Genomic DNA, 24,093 nt, shown 5'->3' with positions numbered 1-24,093 from the left:
ATTATATTATAGGTTTTATTAAATATATATATATATATATATATATATTTTACTATACATAAATGGCAAGACAATATGTCTTTGTCCCTCACACACACACACACACACTCTCAGAGGCGACGTGTGTGATGTAAATCTCAGGCAGAGTGAAGGCATCTCTCAGCCCCTCCCTCATTCTAGAACACAGGACTTCATGTCATTGTAATTCATGTTGCCTAGCAACATGGGAGTCGTCATAGAGGCCCAACAATAAAGAGATGACATGTACAGTGATGTGCTGAGCGCTTTAACGCCGAGATATGCCTCCGCCATCTTTTCCTGCTCATCTGTGCTCGAAGGGATCAGAATTAGAAACGCCATTTAAACGCTCCCCGAGTGACATCTTATCACGTCGCACCGTCACCCCTCGGATACGCGTTATCTAGCTTAAATCGAACCTCTTGTTGACTCCTTTGTGAGCGTTACGCATTTTACAAAACATGTTAGTGGTATATAAATGCATGATGGGGTGTTTTGCACAAATAAAGGAGACGCACAGAAAGTCACAGTTCAAAAAGGATCACATTTAATCAACAAGCCATCCTAAGAGTCTCTTATTCATCAAGACAGTGAGGCGTCACAACAGCAATAAACAAAGTTATTTTCTTAAAGTCTTTAGTTAAAAACAAAACACTTTTCTACCCATGCAACAGAAAGGTGGTTTAAAGGAACTGTTTGCTCAAAAACGAACCTTCTGTCGCCATTTACTCACCTCAAACCTGTATGACTTGCTTTCTTCTTTGGAACGAGGACAATTTTTCAAGAATAACCTGGTTGTTCCTTTCAATCAAATGAAAGAAGAGGTCAAATGTGACAAAAAAAAAATACAAAATTTGAAAGTGAAAATGCGTCAGTCTTTTCACCGAATTCAGAGAACCCATAATATAGTGCATTAATCGTATGGACTGCTTTTATAAACCTAAACCTGTATGACTTTTGTGCAACAAGGTGAATTTTTAAAGAATATCCTGGATGGTCAGATGAAATGGGAAGTCAGATTGTTTGTGTCTTTTCCCAACACAAAACTGACTTCAGAGAACCTATAATATAGTGCATTAATCGTATGGACTTACTTTCTTCTGTTGAACAAGTGAATTTTCCAAGAATATCCTGGTTGATCAAATGAAATGGGAAGTCAGATGGTTGTTTGTGACTAAAAAATGTGTCTTTTTCCAATGCAAAACTGACTTCAGAGAACCTATAATGTAGTGCATTAATCGTATGGACTTCCTTTCTTCTGTGGAACAAGGTGAATTTTTCAAGAATATCCTGGTTGTTCCTTTCAATCAAATGAAAGGGAGGTCTAATGGTTGTTTATGACTAAAAATGTCTTTTCCAGACACAAAACTGACTTCAGATAACCTATAATATAGTGCATTAATCGTATGGACTCCTTTTCCAATGCTTTTATGCTGATTGTTTTGTCATTTTAGAGTTTGACAGAGCTCATTCGTTTCAATGCATGCTCTTCAAATAACCTCCTTTTGTCTTCCGTAGAAGCAACCAAATGATCAGAACAACATGAGGGTGAGTAAATGACGACCATATATTCAATTTCAGGTGAACTTTTCCTTTAAGTTTGGATGGGGTCCTGATACGACTGAATTCAAGTCCCTGTTTCTCTACGTCCGTTGATGTTTGGTTGAGGTGAGGTCAGTTTGAGACCCAGAGACTTGTCCTCGACGTCTCTCCAGAGGGGCATGTGCACCTGATGCCCCCAGTGCTAAACGGGCCACAGTGAGTCCTGAGGGGAAGGGTAGATTGTAGGTGTATGACCTGCAGTTTTTCTAGTGTTTGAGTCCAGTTGTATGATGTGGATCGTGGCGGGTTCTTCAGAAGAACCAGCGGAAAGTATCGGCGGCTCCTGCTGACGGTGCTCTCTGAGGAAAGACACACGAGACAGTGGGAATTCTGGAGAGATTCCATTTAAGCTTGATATAATGACCCAGTTAATCACAGAAATTATGTGTTAGATGTTTGTACAATGGTGTGAATCATCTTAGCAATGAGATGCAATGATTCAAAATATTGATTCATCGAAAATAAGAATTAAATTGGGAAAATGGAAAAACAGACCAACCCGACCATCTGTATGCAAAGGCCCTCGCAACCGGGTTTCCGTTAGCTGAGATGACTGTTTATGTAATGAATATTGTTGGCTCTTTGACGAAATGCTTTTGTTTTTCTTTGGATAAAAGCATCTGCTAAATGCATAAAGGTAATTATGAACCATTTAGTCACTGACTGGATTTGATCAAGGTTTGTGAGGATTGAACAGCAAGAGTTTTGTTGGAGACACTTAGTAGCATGTAAACTAGTTGTCCAAGAGTACACATTTTGTACTAATTTCGTCAGTATTTTCTCTGACACGCAGGTCTACTGTGGGTTCATTGAATGCATATTACTCTGAACCATGGGTAGATGTCTTGGATATTTAGTTTACTTGCTACTATGGCATTTCTGTAGCTCAAAAAGTAGAGCATGCCATTGGCGACACCAAGGTTTTGAGTTCCCAGGGAATGCATGAACTGATAAAAATATATATCAGGAATTCAGTTTAAGTCGCTTTGGATAAAAGCATCTACCAAATGCATAAATGTAATGTCAAACAGTTCCTGGATCCTCCCCAGGACTGCACATCTTGGATTTTTTCCTTAATTATTATTATATGGAGACATCCCAAGGAGACTCCCAACAAACTCTTAAAGCCCGTCCACACCAAGACCGATAACTATAATGGTAAGCTTTATTTCTTTGAGAATAGTGAAGTCCACACCACAAGTATATCGACACAGAGAAACAGTATTGTTGGACTCACTTTCAGAATATTTTTTTTCCAGGTGGTGAATGATAAAAACAGCTACATGGAATCCATCCCGACTTTAAAGCGTCAGAACACAAAACTGCAATGCACGCTTAGAATAAACAGAAAATCATCGTTATTGGTGTGAACAGGCCTTTAGAATCTTCCTGTCTAAAAGAGCATTCAAATTTACAAATAAATTATGAATTAAATTACAGTTCCGAAAATTTTCACAGGTGAAATCCAGTAATTTCAATGGGAAAGATAATTGATTTGAAAGTCACTTTGACCCCTCTCTGCACTTTTAATAATAGAGCTAATGCGATCACTTTTTAAATGGGCAGTTCTTGGCCAGATTAAGCTCTCCACAACTAGATCTGATGGTACTGGACTGGTTTGTGATGGTCTGATCTTGATTCTGGTGAGTTGTGTTAGCGGGTTGTGAATAGATTAAGCTGTCTTTGTATTATTACAGAGAACTTACAACATGTTGCCTCATCTCTCAGCTGTGTGTGTGTGTGTGTGTGCGAGAGCGATAAAGTGTGTGCTTGAGTCTAAGGGCATTTTTCCAGCCTAAGAGGGCTCAAACCATCAGCTAACACACACACACACACATTACTGCATGATGGTTAATTATGGCTGCTTGTGCCAAGACTGGGCTCTACTCCAAACCCCCAGCCACATCATTCCCAATTAAACAGCCTACTTCAATAGACCTCCCGGCATATGTGTGAGTGCGTGCGTGAATCCCACCTCCATCGTGCTGCCCGGTTTCTTCTTGAGTTCTTCACACTTTCTGAACTTGCAGATCTGATGACCCGTCTTTCTGTTTCGACAGGAGCTGCATACGCCGCAGTTAATGAGCCTCCTGCAGGGGGCGCAGACGCCACAGCGTTTACGTTTGCGCTTAGCCGCTCCACTACCATTGCTGCTAGCGCTGCTGCAGCTGCCGTTGGCGTTTCCGTTGAGGGCGGCGGGCGAACCGGAGCAGGACGAGCCGCTGTGCTGGCAGTCCGCCGCCACGTTGGCGATCTGAAATGCGCTGTCTGACATCGTGACCCCCGATGACCCTGCACCGGAGTGAAGCGTCGTCATGACGATCACCCCTGGCGGGAGCGACAGACCCCCCAATGGGGGCATCCCTCCGAACGTCCCGCCTCGGTCCGCTTCTCCTGGTGGCACAGACGGCGGACACTTCAGTCGGTTCATGCAATCGGCCCCCGTTACGGGAAGGCCGCGGCATTGCTCCGCGGCCAGCGGCGACAAGAAGTTGTCAGCGCCCATCGGGAGGGCGGAGTCTTGTGGAATGTGTTTGCCGGACATGTGCATGTTCACAGGCTCCGCCCTCGACATGCCAGTCCGATGTGTGTGAGGTCCGTTAACGTTAACTGCGGCGGGCTTTCGCCCCCACAGCATGGCGTTGTCGCAGGGCCAGGGCGGCATCGCCGATAGGCGGGCTGAGGGGAAAAGGGGCGTGGCAATTCGCGCGATTTTGGCGGTCTGGGGAAACGGGGCCGCGGCGGCCGTGCTGTTCTTATAGAAGGTGGCAAAAGAGCGGTAGCGCTCCATCTGCGCGCTGTAGTCCAACACGGGGTTCACGCACGAGTCGATCTGTAGAGGAAAGTCCCGCCCGGGGGTGGGGTTGTAGTTGTGGGTGTGGCCGTGGGCATGGCCATGAGCGTGTGGGGTTTCCATGCACACACTACTGCTCATGTTCGCCATCAGAGCAAAACAAACACACACTAACGCCCAACCATCCACAGCAGTGGCCCTGCGGAGGAAAGAGAGGAGGTGGAGGTGAACCGAGATGTTCATCAACTACAACGAAGCGAATATCAATTCAGAAATCTCTCATTTATTTACAGACAGTATTTAGTCAAACCCTAAAGGATGCATAAAAACTCGAATAATGGTATATTAGAACCAAAATGAATCACATAAAACAAAAATCCTGAAAATAAAGAAATCAAATCTTATTTGACTCTTTGTAATTGATTCTCATTGTGTTCCAAAATAAAATAAAGACGAAATTCTAATTTTATTCGAATTCGAATTTCTAATACACATGAGATTCGGTCAAATTTTTATTAAAACTGTAAGAAAAACGTGTGTTGGATAAATAGCAAAGGTTTTTTTTTTTTATGCATTTATGTACAGTTTTAATGCTCATTGTTTCTTGCAGTTCTTCAGTTATAATGCATCTATAATGCAGTTAAATAATAAAGGATGTACACAAAAATGCATAATGAATATTTTAGAACCAAATTTAAACAAGATTGTCATAAGTAATAAAAATCCACTAAGAAAACAAGATCCTGAACTAAAATTATGAAAAATAAAATCCCTGTGAATATGTGAGATTGAGTTAAATTGAGATTAAAACAATTTTAAAAACATTGTTCAGATAGAGATAAAAACAGATAAAAGTTTATGCATTTATGTACATTTTTAATACCCATTGTTTCTTCCCATTTCCTAAATTATAATGCATATTTAATTTATTGCTCAATTTAATTACAGAAAATGGAGAATACTTAGTTAAATAATAAAGGATGTACACAAAATTGCATAATGGATATTTTAGAACCAAATTTAAACAATATCAATGTCATCAAAAAATAAGAATCCACTAAGAAAACAAGATCCTAAACTAAAATGATAAATAAAATAAAAAAAGCCCTGGAAAAACGCAATTAAAAAACAATTAAAAAATATGGCTCAGATAAATAGAAAAGGTTTTTATGCATTTATGTACATTTCTTTTGTATATGCATGACATAATTTAGGACAATACAGAGCATTATATCTAACAACATCAGGCCTGCCTTTCAATGTGTTGTTGTTTTAATTGGAGGAACAACAGAAATAGCGATAATAAGCCGTGGAGAAGAAAGTTATCGTGTCAAAATGTGTGTTTATGTGAAAGAGAAAGAGAGGGAGAGAAACGCTGCCCCCCCGAACACCCCCCGCTACCGTCGCCTCGAGCATCAATTACGGTAATTACTCTCCGCCTGCTGCGGCAGCGACGCGCGGATCAGAGGTCATTAAGGGCGTAAGACCGCTGGACACCACGGTGCAATTAAAGGCGACGGATTAATTCTCTTGGCCATCGCACGTCAGCACAGAGAGAGAGAGAGAGAGAGAGAGAGAGAGAGAGGAGGAGGAGGGGGGAATGAGGGGGGAGGCGGAGGACGGAAAATGGACGAGCTTTACCTTTAGACTCGCGACGCTTCACGATCCTTTAACGGAGAGCATCACCGCGCGCTGATGCCGGCTCAATAATCCCCGTTACAAGAAAAAACACGCGCCACAAAACAACGAGACGCGTCCGTTTTAACGATCACCGTGAGCAGCTGCGGCGCTAAATACCGAGACTAACGGGAATAATAAATAATATTGACGCCGCCAACGACGCACCGTCCTCAGGGGCGGGTATGGGTGACGGAAGGGTAGACGGCTCCTCCCGGTGTGTGTGTGTGTATGTGTGTGTGTGTGTGTGTGTGTGTGTCGCGCTGCGTGTGGCTGACGGGGGTGTGAGGTGAGGAAGCGCCGTTGCGGACACCTCCTGATCATTGGCGGGAAATGATTGTGGAAGCGCGGGAGGCGCGAGGGGGCTGACATACGGGGTCTCGCCGCGCAGCGCTGAGGGTAATGCGTGTCAACTCCTCGCGCGCCCTTTTTTTCCCGCCGATGCCTGAATGACGGTTATTAATCACGCGCTTCGCGCCGCGTCTTGTGTGAGGGGTTTTTTTTTGGAGGAATTTTGCGGTTCATTACGGTTCATTTGCGGCTCGTTACCGTAATTACCCGCGGCACCGGGAGGCTAATTAAAACAGAACGGGTCCGAGGCGAGAAGGCGTTTCCCCCGGTGGAGCAGATCCCGGCCGGTTGGGAATTTCTCTCTCTGTGTGTGTGTGTGTGTGTGTGTGTGTGTGTGTCTCAAAAACCTTGACGCATCTGCCAGAGATTCTTTATTAGGGGATTTGAGAGGAAATCAGTCTTTGACACCATATGCACCGCAGTAAATATAAATAGGCTAACATATATAAATAAATATATATATATATATATATATATATATATATATATATATTTGTATCATATAGAGTTATATAGAATATTGTTATATTATGTAGAATATCGTATATAGTTATAAAGAATATAATTAGCATTTATGCCATATATATATATATATATATATATATATATATATATATATATATATATATGCATTTATAATAAGATTATATTATATAGAGTTATATAGAATATTGTTATATTATGTAGAATATCGAATATAAAGAATATAATTAGCATTTAGGCCATATATATATATATATATATGTGTGTGTGTACATATACATATACATATACATATATATGTACGTACACACACACACGTTAATATTATATAACAAAGATAGATTGTAGATGTTTGTCTCCAGGAACAATGACGCCTCCGCTGCGCCCTCTGCTGGCTCAGACGTGCAATAACTGACTGGTTTAAGCGCTGTGACTGCAGTTCTGCTCTTGTCCGCTAGATGTCGTGCTAACATCACGTGTCAGAAACTGGCTTCCACAGATGTGATGAAGGTCAAAAAGCAGTGATTTCAGAGATTCATCATCATAGTGTATTCAGCCAGCTGGGCATAGAGTGTGTGTATGTACATCACACACACACACACACACACAGTGAACAATAATATGAAAACAGAATGAAATCTTAAAGCTGTCTACTCCATCTACACCTCTGTTTATTCTCTGGAGGAATTCTTCTGGACAAAAGAAAGGTGACGATGATGTGTGCGTGTATGTTTATTTAGATAAACGAGATATAAAAAGTATCTCCAGACTGTGACACCGAGATACATGTGATTCATAACGAAAGTAAATAATGTTTTGAGGGGTTTGTCTTAGTCTGTGGCTATTATAATTAGCTTTAAATAAAAATGACACTCTCTGTTATGTCATAAACAGACAAACAGCAGATGTGTTTACAGTAAACATGTCGTACAGTCAGACAGTCGTAATGCTCCTTTTTTTTTTTATTCGTGTCATTTGACACAATCCCAGCTAACAAAATAACGTTCTAAGAACATATTGCTAATGTTTCCATTACGTTTTTTGAATGTTTAAAAGGCAACATTAAGAAAAACATTCCATTTTATGATGTTATAAATTAGGGCTGCAAAAGGATTAATCGTAAAAGATTATGTTTATGTACTATATGTGTGCGTAGGTGTATATTTATTATGTATATGTAAATACACACACATGCATATCTATCTATTAAGTAAAAAAATATGTTATATTCATATATAAAATATATTTATAAATTATATGCAAGTATATAACGGTAAAAAGTTTTAGAACAGTACGATTTTTAATGCTTTTTAAAGAAGTCTCTTCTGCTCACCAAGCCTGCATTTATTTGATCCGAAGTACAGAAAAAACTGTAAAATTTTGAAATATTTTTACTATTTAAAATAACTGTTTTTCTATTTGAATATATTTTAAACTGTAATTTATTTCTGTGATCAAAGATGTATTTTCAGCATCATTACTCCAGTCTTCAGTGTCACATGATATTCAGAAATCATTCTAATATGCTGATTTGCTGTTCAAGAAACATTTATTATTATCAATAGTTATTAACAGTTGAGTATTTTTTTTTTTTTTTAAGGATTCTTTGATGAATAGAAAGATCCAAAGATCAGCATTTATCTGAAATATAAAGCTTTTGTAACATTATACACACGATACCATTCAAAAGCTTGGAGTCAGTATAATTTTTTATTTTTTTAGTAAAAAAATTATAGAAATTAATACTTTTATTTAGCAAGGATGCTTTAAATTGATCAAAAGTGATGATAAAGACATTTATAATGTCACAAAAGATTTCTATTTCAGATAAATGCTGTTCTTCTGAACTTTCTATTCATCAAAGAAACCTGAAAAAATTCTACTCAGCTGTTTTCAACATAATAATAATAATAATAAATGTTTTTTGAGCAGTGAATCAGCATATTAGAATGATTTCCGAAGGATCGTGTGACTGCAGTAATGATGCTGAAAATTCAGCTTTGAAATCACAGGAATAAATGACATTTTAAAATATATTCAAATAGAAAGCAGTTATTTTAAATAGTAAAAATATTTCAAAATTTTACAGTTTTTGCTGTACTTCAGATCAAATAAATGCAGGCTTGGTGAGCAGAAGAGACTTCTTTAAAAAACATTAAAAATCTTACTGTTCTAAAACATATATATATATATATATGTATATTTTAAATATATATCATATATCTGATGAATTTCTCTTTCTGAAAATATTTCTACATTCCTTTCTAAGTCATACAGTTCTACAGAACGACACTCCCTGCTAGATTTCAAAACTCCCAGATTTCCAAAAGTCACTTCTCAATTAAAACACGAGACGCAAATCTGTGATGATTGTAGACAGCAGCTAACACATGTTCCTCGGTCCAGCTCTGCTCCGTCTGATCTCACCAGCTGCTCAGGGTTTCTCAGAGCTCTTCATCTCATCTGTGCCAGAACACAGACCGGCTGTGACTGAGATCAGAGCTGATCCACAGCGTTTCAATGCTAAACTAGATCTCTGCGCTCGCTGAAAATGTTGTGGAACATGCTAGTTTTGAGTGGGATCCAGGCTTCTCAACCTTTTCTTTTTTTTTTTAGGATTTCAGGATTTCAAAAGTTACAGGAGCTGGACTTTTTAAATATATATTTTTACTCACAATAGCTTGGAATAAATAGTAAAATCCATATTCATTATAAAAATGCACATGGCGTTTTACGATTTTAATAATGACTTGATATTTATAATTCAATTCTAAAATTAATAATGACTTTGCCAGTTGTTCATGGTAGACACTAATTAAGGGTGTTGCTATGCGGTTGCTAGGCTTAGGGTTTGGATGTCTTTCTGCCTGGTATAAGCACAGTCCTCCATCCTCAGCTGAGCATGTGTTTTAGCTGCTGTGTATGTAGTGCTCGACACACTCAGGTTTGTCTGTTTTTAACAAGCACACACACTTACTTTGAAATTTAAATGAAAGAAATGCAATATAATTATGAGCACAGAATGTAGCTGGAAGAAATGTACAGGTTCCCGGCAAACTTTACAAGCTCCTAGAATAATTATAGAGTGTGTGTGTGTGTGTGTGTGTGTGTGTGTGTGTGTGTGTGTGTACCTGTTTTTCTATTCAGGTGGGGACTTAAACCTGAATACACACAGACTCATGGGGACTCTAAATTGAGGTCTCCACGGGTAAACAAGCTAATAAATCACACAGAATGAAGTTTTTTGAAAATCTAAAAATGCCTGTAGTCTCCTGTAAGGGGTAGGTTTAGGTGTTGGGTTGGTGTAGAGCGATAGAATATACGGTCTGTACAGTAGAGAAACCATTACGCCTATGGAGAGTCCCCACAAGGATAGCAAACCAGACATGTGTGTGTGTGTGTGTGTGTCCTTCAGACCTGCCTTTTCTACTCCTGGTATTCTCATGCATTTCCCTGGAGAACACACACACACACACACACACACACACATCGGAGATATTTAAACAGCTCGAGTTCTTCATAAACACTCACAGCTCCTCGTGTGTGCAGCAGTGGAAACTTCTGACAGCTCGCTGTAAACTCACACACACACACACACACACACACACACCTGACGCGCACTCACGCTCTCCAGGCGCGAGCTCCAGTGGTTTTCGCCGGAGACTGAGATGAGTTTCTGCGCGGAGAGCGAGCAGAGAGTGTGTTTATGATGGATGTGACGCTGTTCTTCTCTGTGTGTGTCTGTGTTTGTGCGGCTGCGGGTTCAGAAACACTCCGGTAAGACGCGCTTCTGTCCTTTACGCAGGACTACATAAATACGCTTTTCAAACGAAATGTTTCATCTTTATGCTTTTTATAACCAATAGTCACGAGTCATCTGAGAGAAAGAAGTAACGATACCAGAGTCTATAATCGCTCGTTTTGTAATTATCGCTAATAATTATTGCCATGGTAACCATATTTTCCGCTAAAATACTATTATTTTACGTTGTGCATATGTTATTGTAATTATATGATACATTTTCCATTAGCACCACTGTGATCGTAAAAAATGGTGTAGCTGTATTTATTTATTTATTTTTTACGAAAGGCGCGTGCATAGTGAGTTTAAACAATCGCGCGATGGCACGTGATCTAAAATATTACCATATTTGCAGATTATTTTTGCTACATTGCGTGCTTATAAGTTGGATAAAAAAAATAAATAAATAAAAGGCTAAAGTTAGGCAGTTTTGTGTTTGTGTGTGGCAGGTCATCCAGACCGCTTCTGTCCGATGGATTGTGTCAGTATGGATGGATGAGAACCTTAAAGGGCCAGTGCAAACGTGAGCAAACACTCACACATTGCCCATGTTTACAATATACTGCACATTATATATTTTAGTTTTTGAAATATTATTTAAGTTTAATATATTGGCAAATATAATAGGTTTTATTATTTGGAGCATACAGAAAATTCACTCTCTGTGTGCTGTTTGCATACTGTAGTGCATACTGTAGTGTATACTGTAGTGCATACTGTAGTGCATACTGTAGTGTATACTGTAGTGCATACTGTAGTGTATGTAGTGCATACTGTAGCATACTGTAGTGCATACTGTAGTGTATGTAGTGCATACTGTAGTGTATACTGTAGTGTATACTGTAGTGCATACTGTAGTGTATACTGTAGTGCATACTGTAGTGCATACTGTAGTGTATGTGCATACTGTAGTGTATACTGTAGTGCATACTGTAGTGTATGTAGTGCATACTGTAGTGTATACTGTAGTGTATACTGTAGTGCATACTGTAGTGTATACTGTAGTGCATACTGTAGTGCATACTGTAGTGTATACTGTAGTGCATACTGTAGTGTATGTAGTGCATACTGTAGTGTATACTGTAGTGTATACTGTAGTGTATGTAGTGCATACTGTAGTGCATACTGTAGTGCATACTGTAGTGCATACTGTAGTGTACTGTAGTGCATACTGTAGTGCATACTGTAGTGCATACTGTAGTGTATGTGCATACTGTAGTGTATGTGCATACTGTAGTGTATGTGCATACTGTAGTGCATACTGTAGTGTATGTAGTGCATACTGTAGTGTATACTGTAGTGTATACTGTAGTGCATACTGTAGTGTATACTGTAGTGCATACTGTAGTGTATACTGTAGTGCATACTGTAGTGCATACTGTAGTGTATACTGTAGTGCATACTGTAGTGTATGTAGTGCATACTGTAGTGTATGTGCATACTGTAGTGTATACTGTAGTGCATACTGTAGTGCATACTGTAGTGTATGTAGTGCATACTGTAGTGTATACTGTAGTGCATACTGTAGTGTATGTAGTGCATACTGTAGCATACTGTAGTGCATACTGTAGTGCATACTGTAGTGTATACTGTAATGCATACTGTAGTGTATACTGTAGTGCATACTGTAGTGTATACTGTAATGCATACTGTAGTGTATACTGTAGTGCATACTGTAGTGTATACTGTAGTGCATACTGTAGTGCATACTGTAGTGCATACTGTAGTGCATACTGTAGTGTATGTAGTGCATACTGTAGTGTATGTGCATACTGTAGTGTATACTGTAGTGCATACTGTAGTGCATACTGTAGTGTATGTAGTGCATACTGTAGTGTATACTGTAGTGCATACTGTAGTGTATGTAGTGCATACTGTAGCATACTGTAGTGCATACTGTAGTGCATACTGTAGTGTATACTGTAATGCATACTGTAGTGTATACTGTAGTGCATACTGTAGTGTATACTGTAATGCATACTGTAGTGTATACTGTAGTGCATACTGTAGTGTATACTGTAGTGCATACTGTAGTGCATACTGTAGTGCATACTGTAGTGCATACTGTAGTGTATGTAGTGCATACTGTAGTGTATACTGTAATGCATACTGTAGTGTATACTGTAGTGCATACTGTAGTGTATACTGTAGTGCATACTGTAGTGCATACTGTAGTGTATACTGTAGTGTATACAGCAGGAACAGTGTGAGCTGTAGCTCATGTGTTGTGTGTGGTTTGTGTAGCTGTGTGTGAGTCGGGCTGTAAACACGGCGAGTGTGTTGGACCGGATCAATGCCGCTGTCATCCAGGATTCACCGGCAAGACCTGCAACCAAGGTACCACACACTTTCCCTGAAAAACTCAGCTATGAATACGAGCACATGTGAAAGTGTGTGTGATGACATCATGAGGAGTGTGTGTGTGTTTTGGTCATTAACACACAGGTGTCCAAACATTGGAGCGGCCGCTGGGGTTTGTGTTAGTGACTGATGGCAGATCTGTGTGTTTAATGATGCTTACCGGCCTTATGGGAGACGTATTAGGATCTGATTTACAGGAGAAACACACAACAGCATGTTTGCTTTGGCCTTTCTGGCTCTTGAAAAATCTGAAGAACGTGATTTGATATATAATTCCCTATGATTATTTATGGAGAGTGTGTTATATGGAGGGTGAGCTGATTTTAGTCATTTTTTTAGGTTTAGTCTCTAGAGGAACCAATCTTGTGGAACCAAATTCTTCTCCCACAGAAAACAGAGAATGTTCTGGTAACATAACATAAACATTCTAGTAACGTTAATAGAACGTTCGTTATCTGGTAATAATGTTTCCAAAACATTTATACATCATTCGTGGAATGTTTTTTTTTTCTTCCTGAAACATTTCAGTTAAATGTTTGTCTATCTTCTTTTTTTAAACATTACTACTTGTTTCAGAACGTTCAGAGAACATTCAAAAGTAACATTTGAAAAACAACTTAATGAAATGTAAAAAAGTTTTTGAACATTCAGAGAATATTCAAACATTTTTATAACCTAATGGGAGCGTTAGCATAAACATACTTAGCTGGTAGTGCAATATAATATTTTACAGTTTTTTTAATAGTATTTTAAACAAAAGTTTGTCATATATGCCTACCTTTTATAGAAATACTACTATTTAAGTTTTAAATATTTATATTTCAGTTTCACTTTATTTAAATTTATTTCCAGTTAATATGGTAAATTTGGTGGTTAGTTATATACTATTATATATTTCATATTTCTGTTCTATACGTATATATTTAATATTTCAAATTAAGTTTTATATTTATTTTACAGGCTATAATTTTATGTTTTTTAATTTTATTATAGTTTTAATTAAAATGTATCTTTTATATTTACACCGTGTCCTACACGCGACGCCGCGATAAAAGGTATCTTTTCCATGTTAATTAGAGTTTTTGTCCTAACCAGCCACGAAGGCGACACGCGAAATTTCTATGGAACAACAACAATCACTTTTGAATTAATTAAATTTGTAATTTTGATTTGTGCTTCTGTCAGTTTTTATTATTTTTTTTTATTTCTGTTAAGTAAGTTTTATACTTACACTTAAACTTCTCATGAGGTCTTTCTCTCTCTCTGTGTGTGTGTGTGTGTGTGTGAATGAGTGTTTCTGCAGGGATGAACTTGCCTGTAAAATCAGATGCATGTCAAAGCGCATTCCTCTCATACTTACAGAGACACACAGGGCGTGTACATACATCACCACTGACCGCACACACACCTCTCCATCTGTCTGTGTGTGTGTGTGTGTGTGTGTGTGTGTGTGTGTGTGTGTGTGTGTGTGTGTCTGTCTGTCTGTGTGTGTGTGTGTGTGTGTGTCTGTCTGTCTGTGTGTGTGTGTGTGTGTGTGTGTGTGTGTGTGTGTGTGTGTGTGTGTGTGTGTGTGTGTCTGTCTGTCTGTGTGTGTGTGTGTGTGTGTGTGTGTGTGTGTGTGTGTGTGTGTCTGTCTGTGTGTGTGTGTGTGTGTGTGTGTGTGTGTGTCAGTGTGTCTGTCTGTCTGTGTGTGTGTGTGTGTGTGTGTGTGTGTGTGTGTGTCAATGTGTCTGTCTGTCTGTGAGTGTGTGTGTGTGTGTGTGTGTGTGTGTGTGTGTGTGTCAGTGTGTGTGTGTGTGTCTGTGTGTCAGTGTGTTAATGACCGCAGCCATAATGACTGTGTGTTTGTGTGCAGATGTGAACGAGTGTGCGTTCAGGCCGTGTAAGTACAGGTGTATGAACACACCGGGCAGTTATAAATGCTACTGTCTCAACGGCTACATGATGATGGCTGACGGCACGTGTCGCAGTGAGTATTTCCACTTACTTCACATATTATAAAATATGTGTCCTATTTACACGCTCAACATGAATATCTCACAGTGCTCCTCAAACCTGTCCTGGAGGACCCACAACCAGGGCTGTAATGTAATGAATAAATAATACTAAGTAATAAATATTTTTTGGAGTATCTGTACTTTACTTGAGTTTTTGTATTTCTGTCAACTTTAATCTACTACATTTCCTAATTAAAATGTATACGTTTATTTCTCCGAAGCACTGCAAGAAAGCAGGTTTGACGAATCAGTGGTCTGGCGTCTGCAAGTTAGACTCCTAAAAACAAATTCTGCGGTATACAGTATATCGTCTGAATGTGCGATCTGACATTATCGAGTATATCACAAAAACAGACAGAGAGAGAGTGCAGAGAGGTAAAAATGCCTCTGTACATCTTTTATATTTATATCATTTAATATAGTTAATCTATATCACGTGAAGAGTGCCATTTTTTCCTCCAGATATCAGCATGATAACAAATGCAATATTGATTTTACACAATTTTAAAGTTAGCAGACACTATATTGCCTGTTTTTGCTTAATTTTACTAAAGAAAATAGTTCCAAACAAAGAGCACAGCACTGTTTCGCATCTCTGAGCAACTCAGGATGAGGTTTCCTTACTGAATGCATCAGCTTTTCGAACGAATCGATTGAATGAATGATTCAGTGACTCACTCATTAACACAGTGAATGAATCAGTTGACTGGCACCTGGTGGTTTTAATTTCACATTTCAACTATATTTTCATGTTTTAAATCATTTCAAATATCGGTATTCAGTGTTTTATGTTTTAAACAAAGCATTATTTATGCATTTGTAACTGCATGTTTAATGTATATATGTCCCATCTGAGCTACTGTAAACTGTGTAAATACATGTAAATGCCACTTTCTTATGTTGGATTGAAAGCGACAAAGTTTTACAGGTTCTTCATCCACCACAGCACATTTTGTTCATCTCCCTCATAGTCCACACATAGCTCAAGTCTCTACTAATGAGCTGAAGAGTTGAATCAGGTGTGATAAATGAGGGAAAATACAAATTATGCAGCAGGTTTGAGAAGCACTCATTTATCAGAATGTGGGAGAATCTCACGAAACTTGTTAATAATGTAATTTTACTCTCAGAAGTCAAAAGATAAAAATGAGAAATTGAATTTTGCATTCATTATATTCATATTTAGTGATCATTTTTTAACATATGTAATTAATTCATACAATTTCATTTAATTAATTCTTCTGAATAATGTTTTAAAAGTGTTTTTATGTGAACGTTCCATTTTATCATTTTGCAAAAATTATGGGAATGTTACTTTTGAATGTTCTCAAACAAATAGTAACATTTAAAAATAAAAATTGGATAAATGTCCAACTAAAACGTTTCAGGAAAAGCCGTCCTTTAGAAATGTGTCTGTAATATTTTTATGCTAACATTCTGAGAACATTAGAACTCTGAACGAACGTTCTTTTAACGTTACTGGAAGAACGTTTGTTCTTTGAGAGAACCTTCCCAGAATGCTTTGAGAGTGTTCCCTGTGAGCTGCGTTGTTTTTGTGTGTTTGTTGAGCACATTGATTCTAGTGAGTCAACTGTTTTGCTGAGCCTGTCACAATGCATTATGGGATTGTTGTCTCTAAGAGGAATACATGCAGTGCTGCATCACATATGAGCACAGATCTTACGGCTCATTCTGTGTGTGTGTGTGTGTCTCTCTCTGTGTGTGTGTGTGTGTGTGTGTGTGTGTCTCTCTGTGTGTGTGTGTGTGTGTGTGTGTGTGTGTGTGTCTCTCTCTCTGTGTGTGTGTATAGACGCTCGTACGTGTGCGATGGCTAACTGTCAGTACGGCTGTGCAGTGATGAAAGGTGAGGTCAGGTGTCAGTGTCCCTCTTCAGGGCTGCGTCTCGCTCCTGACGGCAGGACTTGTGTTGGTACGGATGCAGGATACACACACACACACACACACGTTCGTTTTTGTGAAAAGTGGGGACATCCCATAGGCGTAATGGTTTTTATACTGTACTTACTGTATGTGCTATTGTCCTACACCTAAACCTACCCCTTACAGGAGACTGTGCATTTCAACTTTCCCCAAAAAAACCTCACCCTGAGTGATTTATAAGCGTTTTGAAAAGTGGGGACATGGGTCAATGTCCTGAGATGTCACCTTCACCTTGTAATACCTGACATACCCTCGTAATTATACACATCTATGTCCTGACTTTTCACAAAAACGCACACACACACTCTAACACACACACACACACACTCTCTAATACACACACACACACACACACACACACACTCACACACACACACACACACACACACACTCACACACACACACACACACACACACACACACACACACACACACACACACAATATTGCTAAAATTATCAGAACACCTGACAGATCTGAAAATACTGACCTTTTTTTCTTGCCTCCAAAACATGATTTCATTTCATAATGTTCATGAAACATGCAGATGGTTTCTGAGCAAATATCAGATGAAGTGAGTCGTACCGTTTTTATCCACTTTTAATTTTAATATTTGGTATGTCCAGCTTTTGCAGTGATTACAGCAGCACGTCTCTGGCAGAGTGTCACTATATTTCCTGAGAACTTCAGCACTAATGTCATCCCATGCCTTCTGCAACTCAAGCCAAAGTACAATAGATCTGTCCAGTTTATCTTCCAACTCGCCCCGAATTTGCTCGATGGGGTTTAGATCCATCATTTTCAATGTTCAGCAGATTCCTTCCGTCACAGGTAGTTCTGGCAGTAGTTTGTTTAATGGGTATTGTAATGGCCAATTCAGCAGAAACAACTGAACCCTCTTAAATAAGCGTTCTAATAATTTTGGCCACCACTGTATATAATTTGCTATTTTATATTTAGCTTATTATTTGGTATTCTTGTTCTGGCTCTGCTCAGATGTGGACGAGTGTGTGACGGGTCAGGCCTCGTGTCCGAGGTTTCGTAAGTGTGTGAACACGTTTGGCAGCTACGTCTGCAGATGCCATGAAGGCTTTGAGCTGCGGCACATCAACGGAAAATACCGCTGCACAGGTGTGACTACAGAAAAACACATGCATAAAGACATTATTTAATACATTTGTATTTACAATGATGTAGAGCATTGTTTATATATCGTTTATATTTAGATTAAATTCAATTATATTATTAAATAATTACAATAAGTATATAAATATATGCAGAATAATATATAAGTATTATATAAAAGATTTTAAAAATTTAATATACATACATATTTACACTCAAAAATCAGTGTAAAGATTAAAATGAGATATTACATTTTGCATTAATTATATTTTTATTTTATTTTGTGATAATTGTTATTGTTATTTGCTATTTTTAATTAATACAATTTCAATGGAATTTAAATAAATAAATAATATGCAATTATTTTATATATATAATCATATAATATTAATAATGTCATTAAATATTATATATACATATAGTAATAATGATGTCATTAAATATTATATATACATATAGTAATATAATTAATAGTATAATTAATTATATTATTAATTATAATTATAATATATATTCATTATATAAATATAAAATAATTATTCAAATAATATTTGAATTATATTTATTTATTAATGACCATTATATATAATTTTTTTTACATTGCTGAATTATTTTGTACATTATGCTGCATTTAATTATCACAAACTCTAAACATTTGTGTTTTCCAGATAAAAAGTTTTCATCTATTTGCTATGACAAGCCCGGACACAAGAAATGCAAGTGCACACCGAGTGTTAATGGAAAGGTTTACGACTGTAAATGTAAGTGTGTGTGATTTATGCCATCGATTAACCGTGTTTTCTGTGTGTTTAAGTGACGCTGTGTGTGTTTCAGCTGTTCTTAAAGTCACCATTGAGCCTGCAAGACCAGTCGAAGTCACAGTCAGCCCGACAACCGTCTCCACGGCAACAACTCCCATGACAACTAACAGAAAAACAACTACAACTACTACAACAACAACGACGACAACTACAGCCGCTCCCACTACTACCGTTACCGTAGCAACTTCTGTTCCGTCAAGCACTGCCATGACGACAGTAACACCGACTACTGTTGCTATAGCAACAACAACAAAAGCTACAACTACAACAACAACAGCAACTACTACTACAGCCCGCACAACGGTTGCTATGACCACAAGTCCAACTACAACGTTGACATCATCGGCACCGACAACTACAGACACGCCTCCAACGACAACCTCCATCAACACTACAACAACTACAAGCACACAGATGAGCTCAACTACAACACTAGACAACCGCATTCACAGAGAGAACACCGCCAAACCACGAGGAGACGTACACAGTGAGATCTATTCATGGCTCTTCTGCTCAGCAGAGCTGCATTTATTTGATCAAAAATACAGTAAAAATTCTGATATATTATTAGAATTTAAAACAGCTGTTTTCTGTGTGAATATCTGTTAAACTGTAATTTATTTCTGTGATTTTCAGCATCATTACTCCAGTCTTCAGTGTCACATGATCTTCAGAAATCATTCTAATATGCTGATTTGCTGCTCAAGAAACATTTTTGATTATTATCAATGTTGAAAACAGTTGTGCTGCACAATATTTTTGTAGAAACTGTCGTACATGTTATTTTTCAGGATTCGCAGATGAATAGAAAGTTCAAAAGAACAGCATTTATTTGAAACAGAAATCTATTGGAACATTAGAAATGTCTTTACCGTCACTTTTGATCAATTTAATGCATCAATGATGAATAACAGTACGAAAGTATTAATTTCTTTAATTATAACAAAGAAAAAAAAAGCAATGGCTAAAAAGGACAAACTGTGTCAACCAAATAGTCATCGTAGCTCAACAGATTTAAAATGTTTTCTGTAAAAAGTAAAATACAACTAGGCATGTTTTCTAAATTTACATTTATGAAGTAATATAACAACAAATTTTAAAAATTTTAATAATTTTTCACAAAAATTAATAATTGAATCAAAGTCAGTGTTATTTTAGCATTACTGAGTAACTATTATAGTTATTATTAATATTTTCCATTAGTTTTTATTTTTATATTTCCCATTTTAAGTTTAAAAGTTTTACTAATTTTATTGGCATTTTGTCATTTGTTTTAGTTTTATTTATTTATTTATGTATTTGTTTAATATAAATACGTTTTTGTACATAAATTTAAACAAAATTAAAATGTTGCCTTGGCTACTAACTGAAACGTTATAAAAAAGTTTTATATATATATATATATTATTTTGTTATTAAATATAAGAAGCATAAGATGCACTGTATATATAGATCATAACTCTGATCAGGCTTTTATATATATATATATATATATGTATGTATAGTGTATGATTAGTTCTGATTGGTCAGTTTGTCTCTTTTAGTTCCACGTTATGAGAACAACCTGTTTGACTGGGACTTTGACGTTGAGCTGGGAAACACAGAGGAGTTCACGCGAGACGATCCAGGTACCATTCACACTTTATACGCAAAACAGACGAAGCGAGATGGCGAGGACCTTCCTGATGTGTGTGTGTGTGTGTGTGTGTTTCAGCCGCTGCTGCTGTGAGCTGCTCGTTTGATGAGGGTTTGTGTGTTTGGATGACGGACTCAGAAGGAGATCTGCAATGGGAAATCAAAAACGATCCCGCCGGTAAAACACATCAGAATTACACAGATCTTCGAGTCATGAAGTCCTTCCAAAAAAACGTATAACAACTACTAATACTGTTCTAACCTGTCAATCACTCTCAGGTGGGCGGTACCTGTCAGTACCTGAGGCTATGAACAGACGGAGTGTCAAAGGGGCGCGGCTTACAGTGTCACTGGCCCCGCCCACAAAGGCCTGGCAGGGCGGCGACCTCTGTCTGTCATTTAGACACCGTCTCCATGGAAACCACATTGGCTCTCTGCAGGTGTTTGTCAGGAAGGGGCGGAGTCACAACCCGTCCATCTGGACCAGGACTGGAGGACACGGCTGGAGACACGCCCAGATCACACTTTGGGGGCGGGGCCTGCTTGATGTAAGCATGAATTAATCATCATGTGCTCATATATATTCCTTACCCTGAACACTAAAGTTTTCGGTCCCACCAGGATTTCACTATTTTTTTGCAAAAAAAAAATAATAATCTATAAAGTTTTTATATATTTAATAAGAACAAAGAAGAAGATTGTTCCTTTAATGCTAAAATTTTTAGTCCCACCAGGATTTCACTTTTTTCCCACCATTTCTGCAATCAAAATAACTGCATTTTTTTTTTTTTTTTAAACACACCTTACTTTTTTTTTTTTTCAATTTCTGTGATCAAAAATTTCCAGATATTTTATAGTTTATTTTATATTTAGGATACCACATTTACCATATTATTTATGTAATTAGATGTACAGTAGTCATCATACATAAAGCTTATTTATTTTTGTCTCATGAAATTCTGACAAACAACTTCAAACAAGATTTGAAGTTTATTTTTGTTATTAAAGCTAGAAGCAAGAAGCATAAGACGCAAATTATTCCTTGAACACTTTCATTGCTAAAATTTTCAGTCCTGCCAAGATTTAATAAATCTATTTTTTGTTTGTTTTTGTTTGGAATTTTTGCTATAAAAATGACTGATTTTGTATTTTTTTTTTTTTTTATTAATTATGAAACCGTATTTGCCAAATTATGTATGACTTTGGATGTACAGCAGTCATGACAGAAAAAACAATATGCATAAAGCTTGTTAATCTGATTTAGTATTCAGGTATAAACTACTACAGAAATATAAAATAAAACGATTTTTGCCATTATTTCACGATTAAATTATGCATTATGTAGAATCGCAAAAAATGCAGCATTTTGTTGGTTATGCGTATGTTCTGTGATCTGAAATGTGAAAGACTTCTCATTAGGTGGTTTATTACATCACAACCAAAGCTCTGTAACTAGCATTCACAGTCCAGACTGATGCTTTACTGTTTTATATCTGTATCCATCCTGCCGTTTATGATTATTGAGTATGTGCATGTTGATTCTAGTGTGATTGATGCTGTTCTGTATCAGATTGTGCTGAAGGCAGAGAGACGGCGAGGAAAACTTGGAGAAATCGCTGTGGATGATTTTAGTCTGAGACGAGGAGCCTGCAGCGATGAACACCACAGGACAGAGTGACACACACACACACACACACACACACACACACACTGGACAGGTCAACATTCATATTCATGAGCTCATCCACATCTTTATTTTATGACCATGAATCTGCAGATTTGTGCAGAACTGGACCAAATTGTCTTGCATATTTATTAAATATTATTGGTTATGCTGCTTTTGGGTAACAATAACAATGTTGGTACTATCAGCTACGTTTAATGCATTAAATTTGACAGATTTCCTCACAAAATCAGCACAGAATGTGAAGCACGCGTGACCCATAATCCCTGATCAGTGTCTTCAAACACAAATACTCTTATTTTATTGTGTTGTAGATGTCTTACAGCGTGAGTCTTGTGTGAAAATATGACATTTCAGAGTCAAAAGAAACTATATTTTGTAGTTTTTTGTATTGTGATAATATTATGATTTCTGTTCATATTCTTATTTAATGCATCCAGACTGTTAAGTTACATTTTTCAGTCTTATTTAAAAATTGCAATAATAATATGATTTTTTTTTTAAATCAGCATAAATTAAAGGCAGCACAAATGCTTTAACTAATATTATTCTATTAAATTATAACAATATTATTTTTCACGTTTAAGGGTGGTACTTGGGCTTAATTGTCATTAAAACAATGCAACAAAATAACACAAATTCTTTAATTTTAAGGAATGTTCCAAAAGACTATTTGAAGAAATGAATATTTGAGGTGAAATGTGAGCTGGATTATGTGAGATTCACCCACCGCAATATTTTGTGTTTGACTCACAAAACGTCTTTATATTTTTATACATCATTAATTCATTCAGTAATAATTAGTGTTAGTAAATCAGTATTATCAGTTGCCTTGTCATTTAAATACCAAATTAATATGACTATTTTTTTATTTGCTTCAGCCTCAGGTGACTGTAAACGAACAGTTCTGTAGTGTGTGTCCCTGATCTCTGACAGGCTTTTATTGAATTACACTTCTGTTTTTTTGTAGTCTCACGACACTGACGATAATTAGTACGTATTTGAATCGTTTTCACATGTGTTTCTATTCCTGTTCAGTTCTTTCTATCACTTACTGTACTCATGAAATGTTTCTCTAACTTCTTTGTAAATATGTTCAGTTTTTTTGTACCATATTGTATCTAAATGTGTATTTAAAGCTCTAAATGCTTCATAAACTCAAATCAAAACCTCTGTTGTTGATCATTGTGATTGATCTGATTGCAGCAGATTTAAGGGCTGTTTTCTCATGCAGGTGGTTATAAATTTTGGTTATAAAAACATTGTGGGAACATTGTTTTGAAATGTTTCTAAAACGTTGAACTGTCCAGTTTTCTTGTCATGATAATAATGTTATTTAAAGGTTACAAATATGTTTGTTAAACGTTCTACTAGTTTTATTTTTACCCAAAACATATCGTAAGGTTATTTGAAGGTTTATTTAATTGTCCTGTTATCTTATCGTAATTTGAACATCATTTAAAGGGTACTAAAAATGTTTCTTAGAACGATTAAGTACAAATAACATCATTTTTTAATTTTTTTTTTTACATTTACTATTACGAACTGGTCAAATTGATAAATTGGATAAATTGAGAATTACGATTTTTTTATTTTTTGTCTCAAATAGAGATCACGATTCTCCCACGATTCTGAAATAATGTGTGACAAAATATTAATTGCTGCAGTCTATTTAAAAGTGTATAATTAATTTGAATTATTAAACATTAATACATAATATATGCGTTTAAAATATTTAATACATCAATTTTCAATATTAAAATTATGAAAAAGTGGTTTGAATGAATGATTCAATGACTCATA

The 24,093-nt window shown here is 37.0% G+C and overlaps 2 protein-coding genes across 12 annotated transcripts; one reads left to right on the top strand and one right to left on the bottom strand.

Annotated features, from left to right (window-relative positions):
* Positions 1-374: 374 nt before the first annotated feature.
* LOC131532553 (CXXC-type zinc finger protein 4) lies at positions 375-10,555 on the bottom strand. 5 transcript variants are annotated; one of them, XM_058764319.1, is made up of 3 exons: positions 10,536-10,555; positions 3,596-4,613; positions 375-1,919 (listed from the first exon to the last, which is right to left on the bottom strand). In XM_058764319.1, exons 2-3 carry the CDS (start codon positions 4,562-4,564, stop codon positions 1,872-1,874), a joined length of 1,017 nt encoding a protein of 338 aa, XP_058620302.1. In that variant the 5' UTR covers positions 4,565-4,613; positions 10,536-10,555; the 3' UTR covers positions 375-1,871. The 5 variants fall into 5 exon arrangements, with proteins under 5 accessions (XP_058620302.1, XP_058620301.1, XP_058620300.1 ...); XM_058764318.1 differs by lacking the exon at positions 10,536-10,555 and adding an exon at positions 6,641-6,720; XM_058764317.1 differs by lacking the exon at positions 10,536-10,555 and adding an exon at positions 5,668-6,040.
* On the top strand, positions 5,668-23,755 carry LOC131532552 (nephronectin). Of its 7 annotated transcripts, XM_058764309.1 has the most exons (13): positions 6,591-6,729; positions 7,288-7,632; positions 11,177-11,250; positions 12,972-13,064; positions 14,944-15,057; positions 16,896-17,015; positions 18,022-18,156; positions 18,819-18,911; positions 18,985-19,458; positions 20,516-20,599; positions 20,686-20,784; positions 20,886-21,154; positions 22,177-23,753. In XM_058764309.1, exons 3-13 carry the CDS (start codon positions 11,223-11,225, stop codon positions 22,282-22,284), a joined length of 1,617 nt encoding a protein of 538 aa, XP_058620292.1. In that variant the 5' UTR covers positions 6,591-6,729; positions 7,288-7,632; positions 11,177-11,222; the 3' UTR covers positions 22,285-23,753. The 7 variants fall into 7 exon arrangements, with proteins under 7 accessions (XP_058620290.1, XP_058620292.1, XP_058620295.1 ...); XM_058764307.1 differs by lacking the exons at positions 6,591-6,729; positions 7,288-7,632 and adding an exon at positions 5,668-5,882 and having other exon boundaries at positions 22,177-23,755; XM_058764312.1 differs by lacking the exon at positions 7,288-7,632 and having other exon boundaries at positions 6,633-6,729.
* Positions 23,756-24,093: the final 338 nt, after the last annotated feature.

Source organism: Onychostoma macrolepis, chromosome 23, assembly GCF_012432095.1.
Source record: "Onychostoma macrolepis isolate SWU-2019 chromosome 23, ASM1243209v1, whole genome shotgun sequence".
Classification (NCBI taxonomy): Eukaryota; Metazoa; Chordata; class Actinopteri; order Cypriniformes; family Cyprinidae; genus Onychostoma; species Onychostoma macrolepis.
The sequence above is the reverse complement of the archived record's forward strand: the minus strand, read 5'-3'. Positions and strand labels throughout refer to the sequence as shown.

Bases quoted from the DNA above. Each gene is read 5' to 3' on its own strand.
- LOC131532553 (XM_058764315.1), bottom strand. From the start codon at position 4,657: ATGAACATCTCGGTTCACCTCCACCTCCTCTCTTTCCTCCGCAGGGCC. The intron at 1,920-3,595 runs GTGGGATTCACG...GTCTTTCCTCAG, and splicing joins AACCGGGCAGCACGATGGAG to AGAGCACCGTCAGCAGGAGC.
- LOC131532552 (XM_058764307.1), top strand. From the start codon at position 5,674: ATGTGTTGTTGTTTTAATTGGAGGAACAACAGAAATAGCGATAATAAG. The intron at 18,157-18,818 runs GTGTGACTACAG...TGTGTTTTCCAG, and splicing joins CGGAAAATACCGCTGCACAG to ATAAAAAGTTTTCATCTATT. The intron at 18,912-18,984 runs GTAAGTGTGTGT...TGTGTGTTTCAG, and splicing joins AAAGGTTTACGACTGTAAAT to CTGTTCTTAAAGTCACCATT.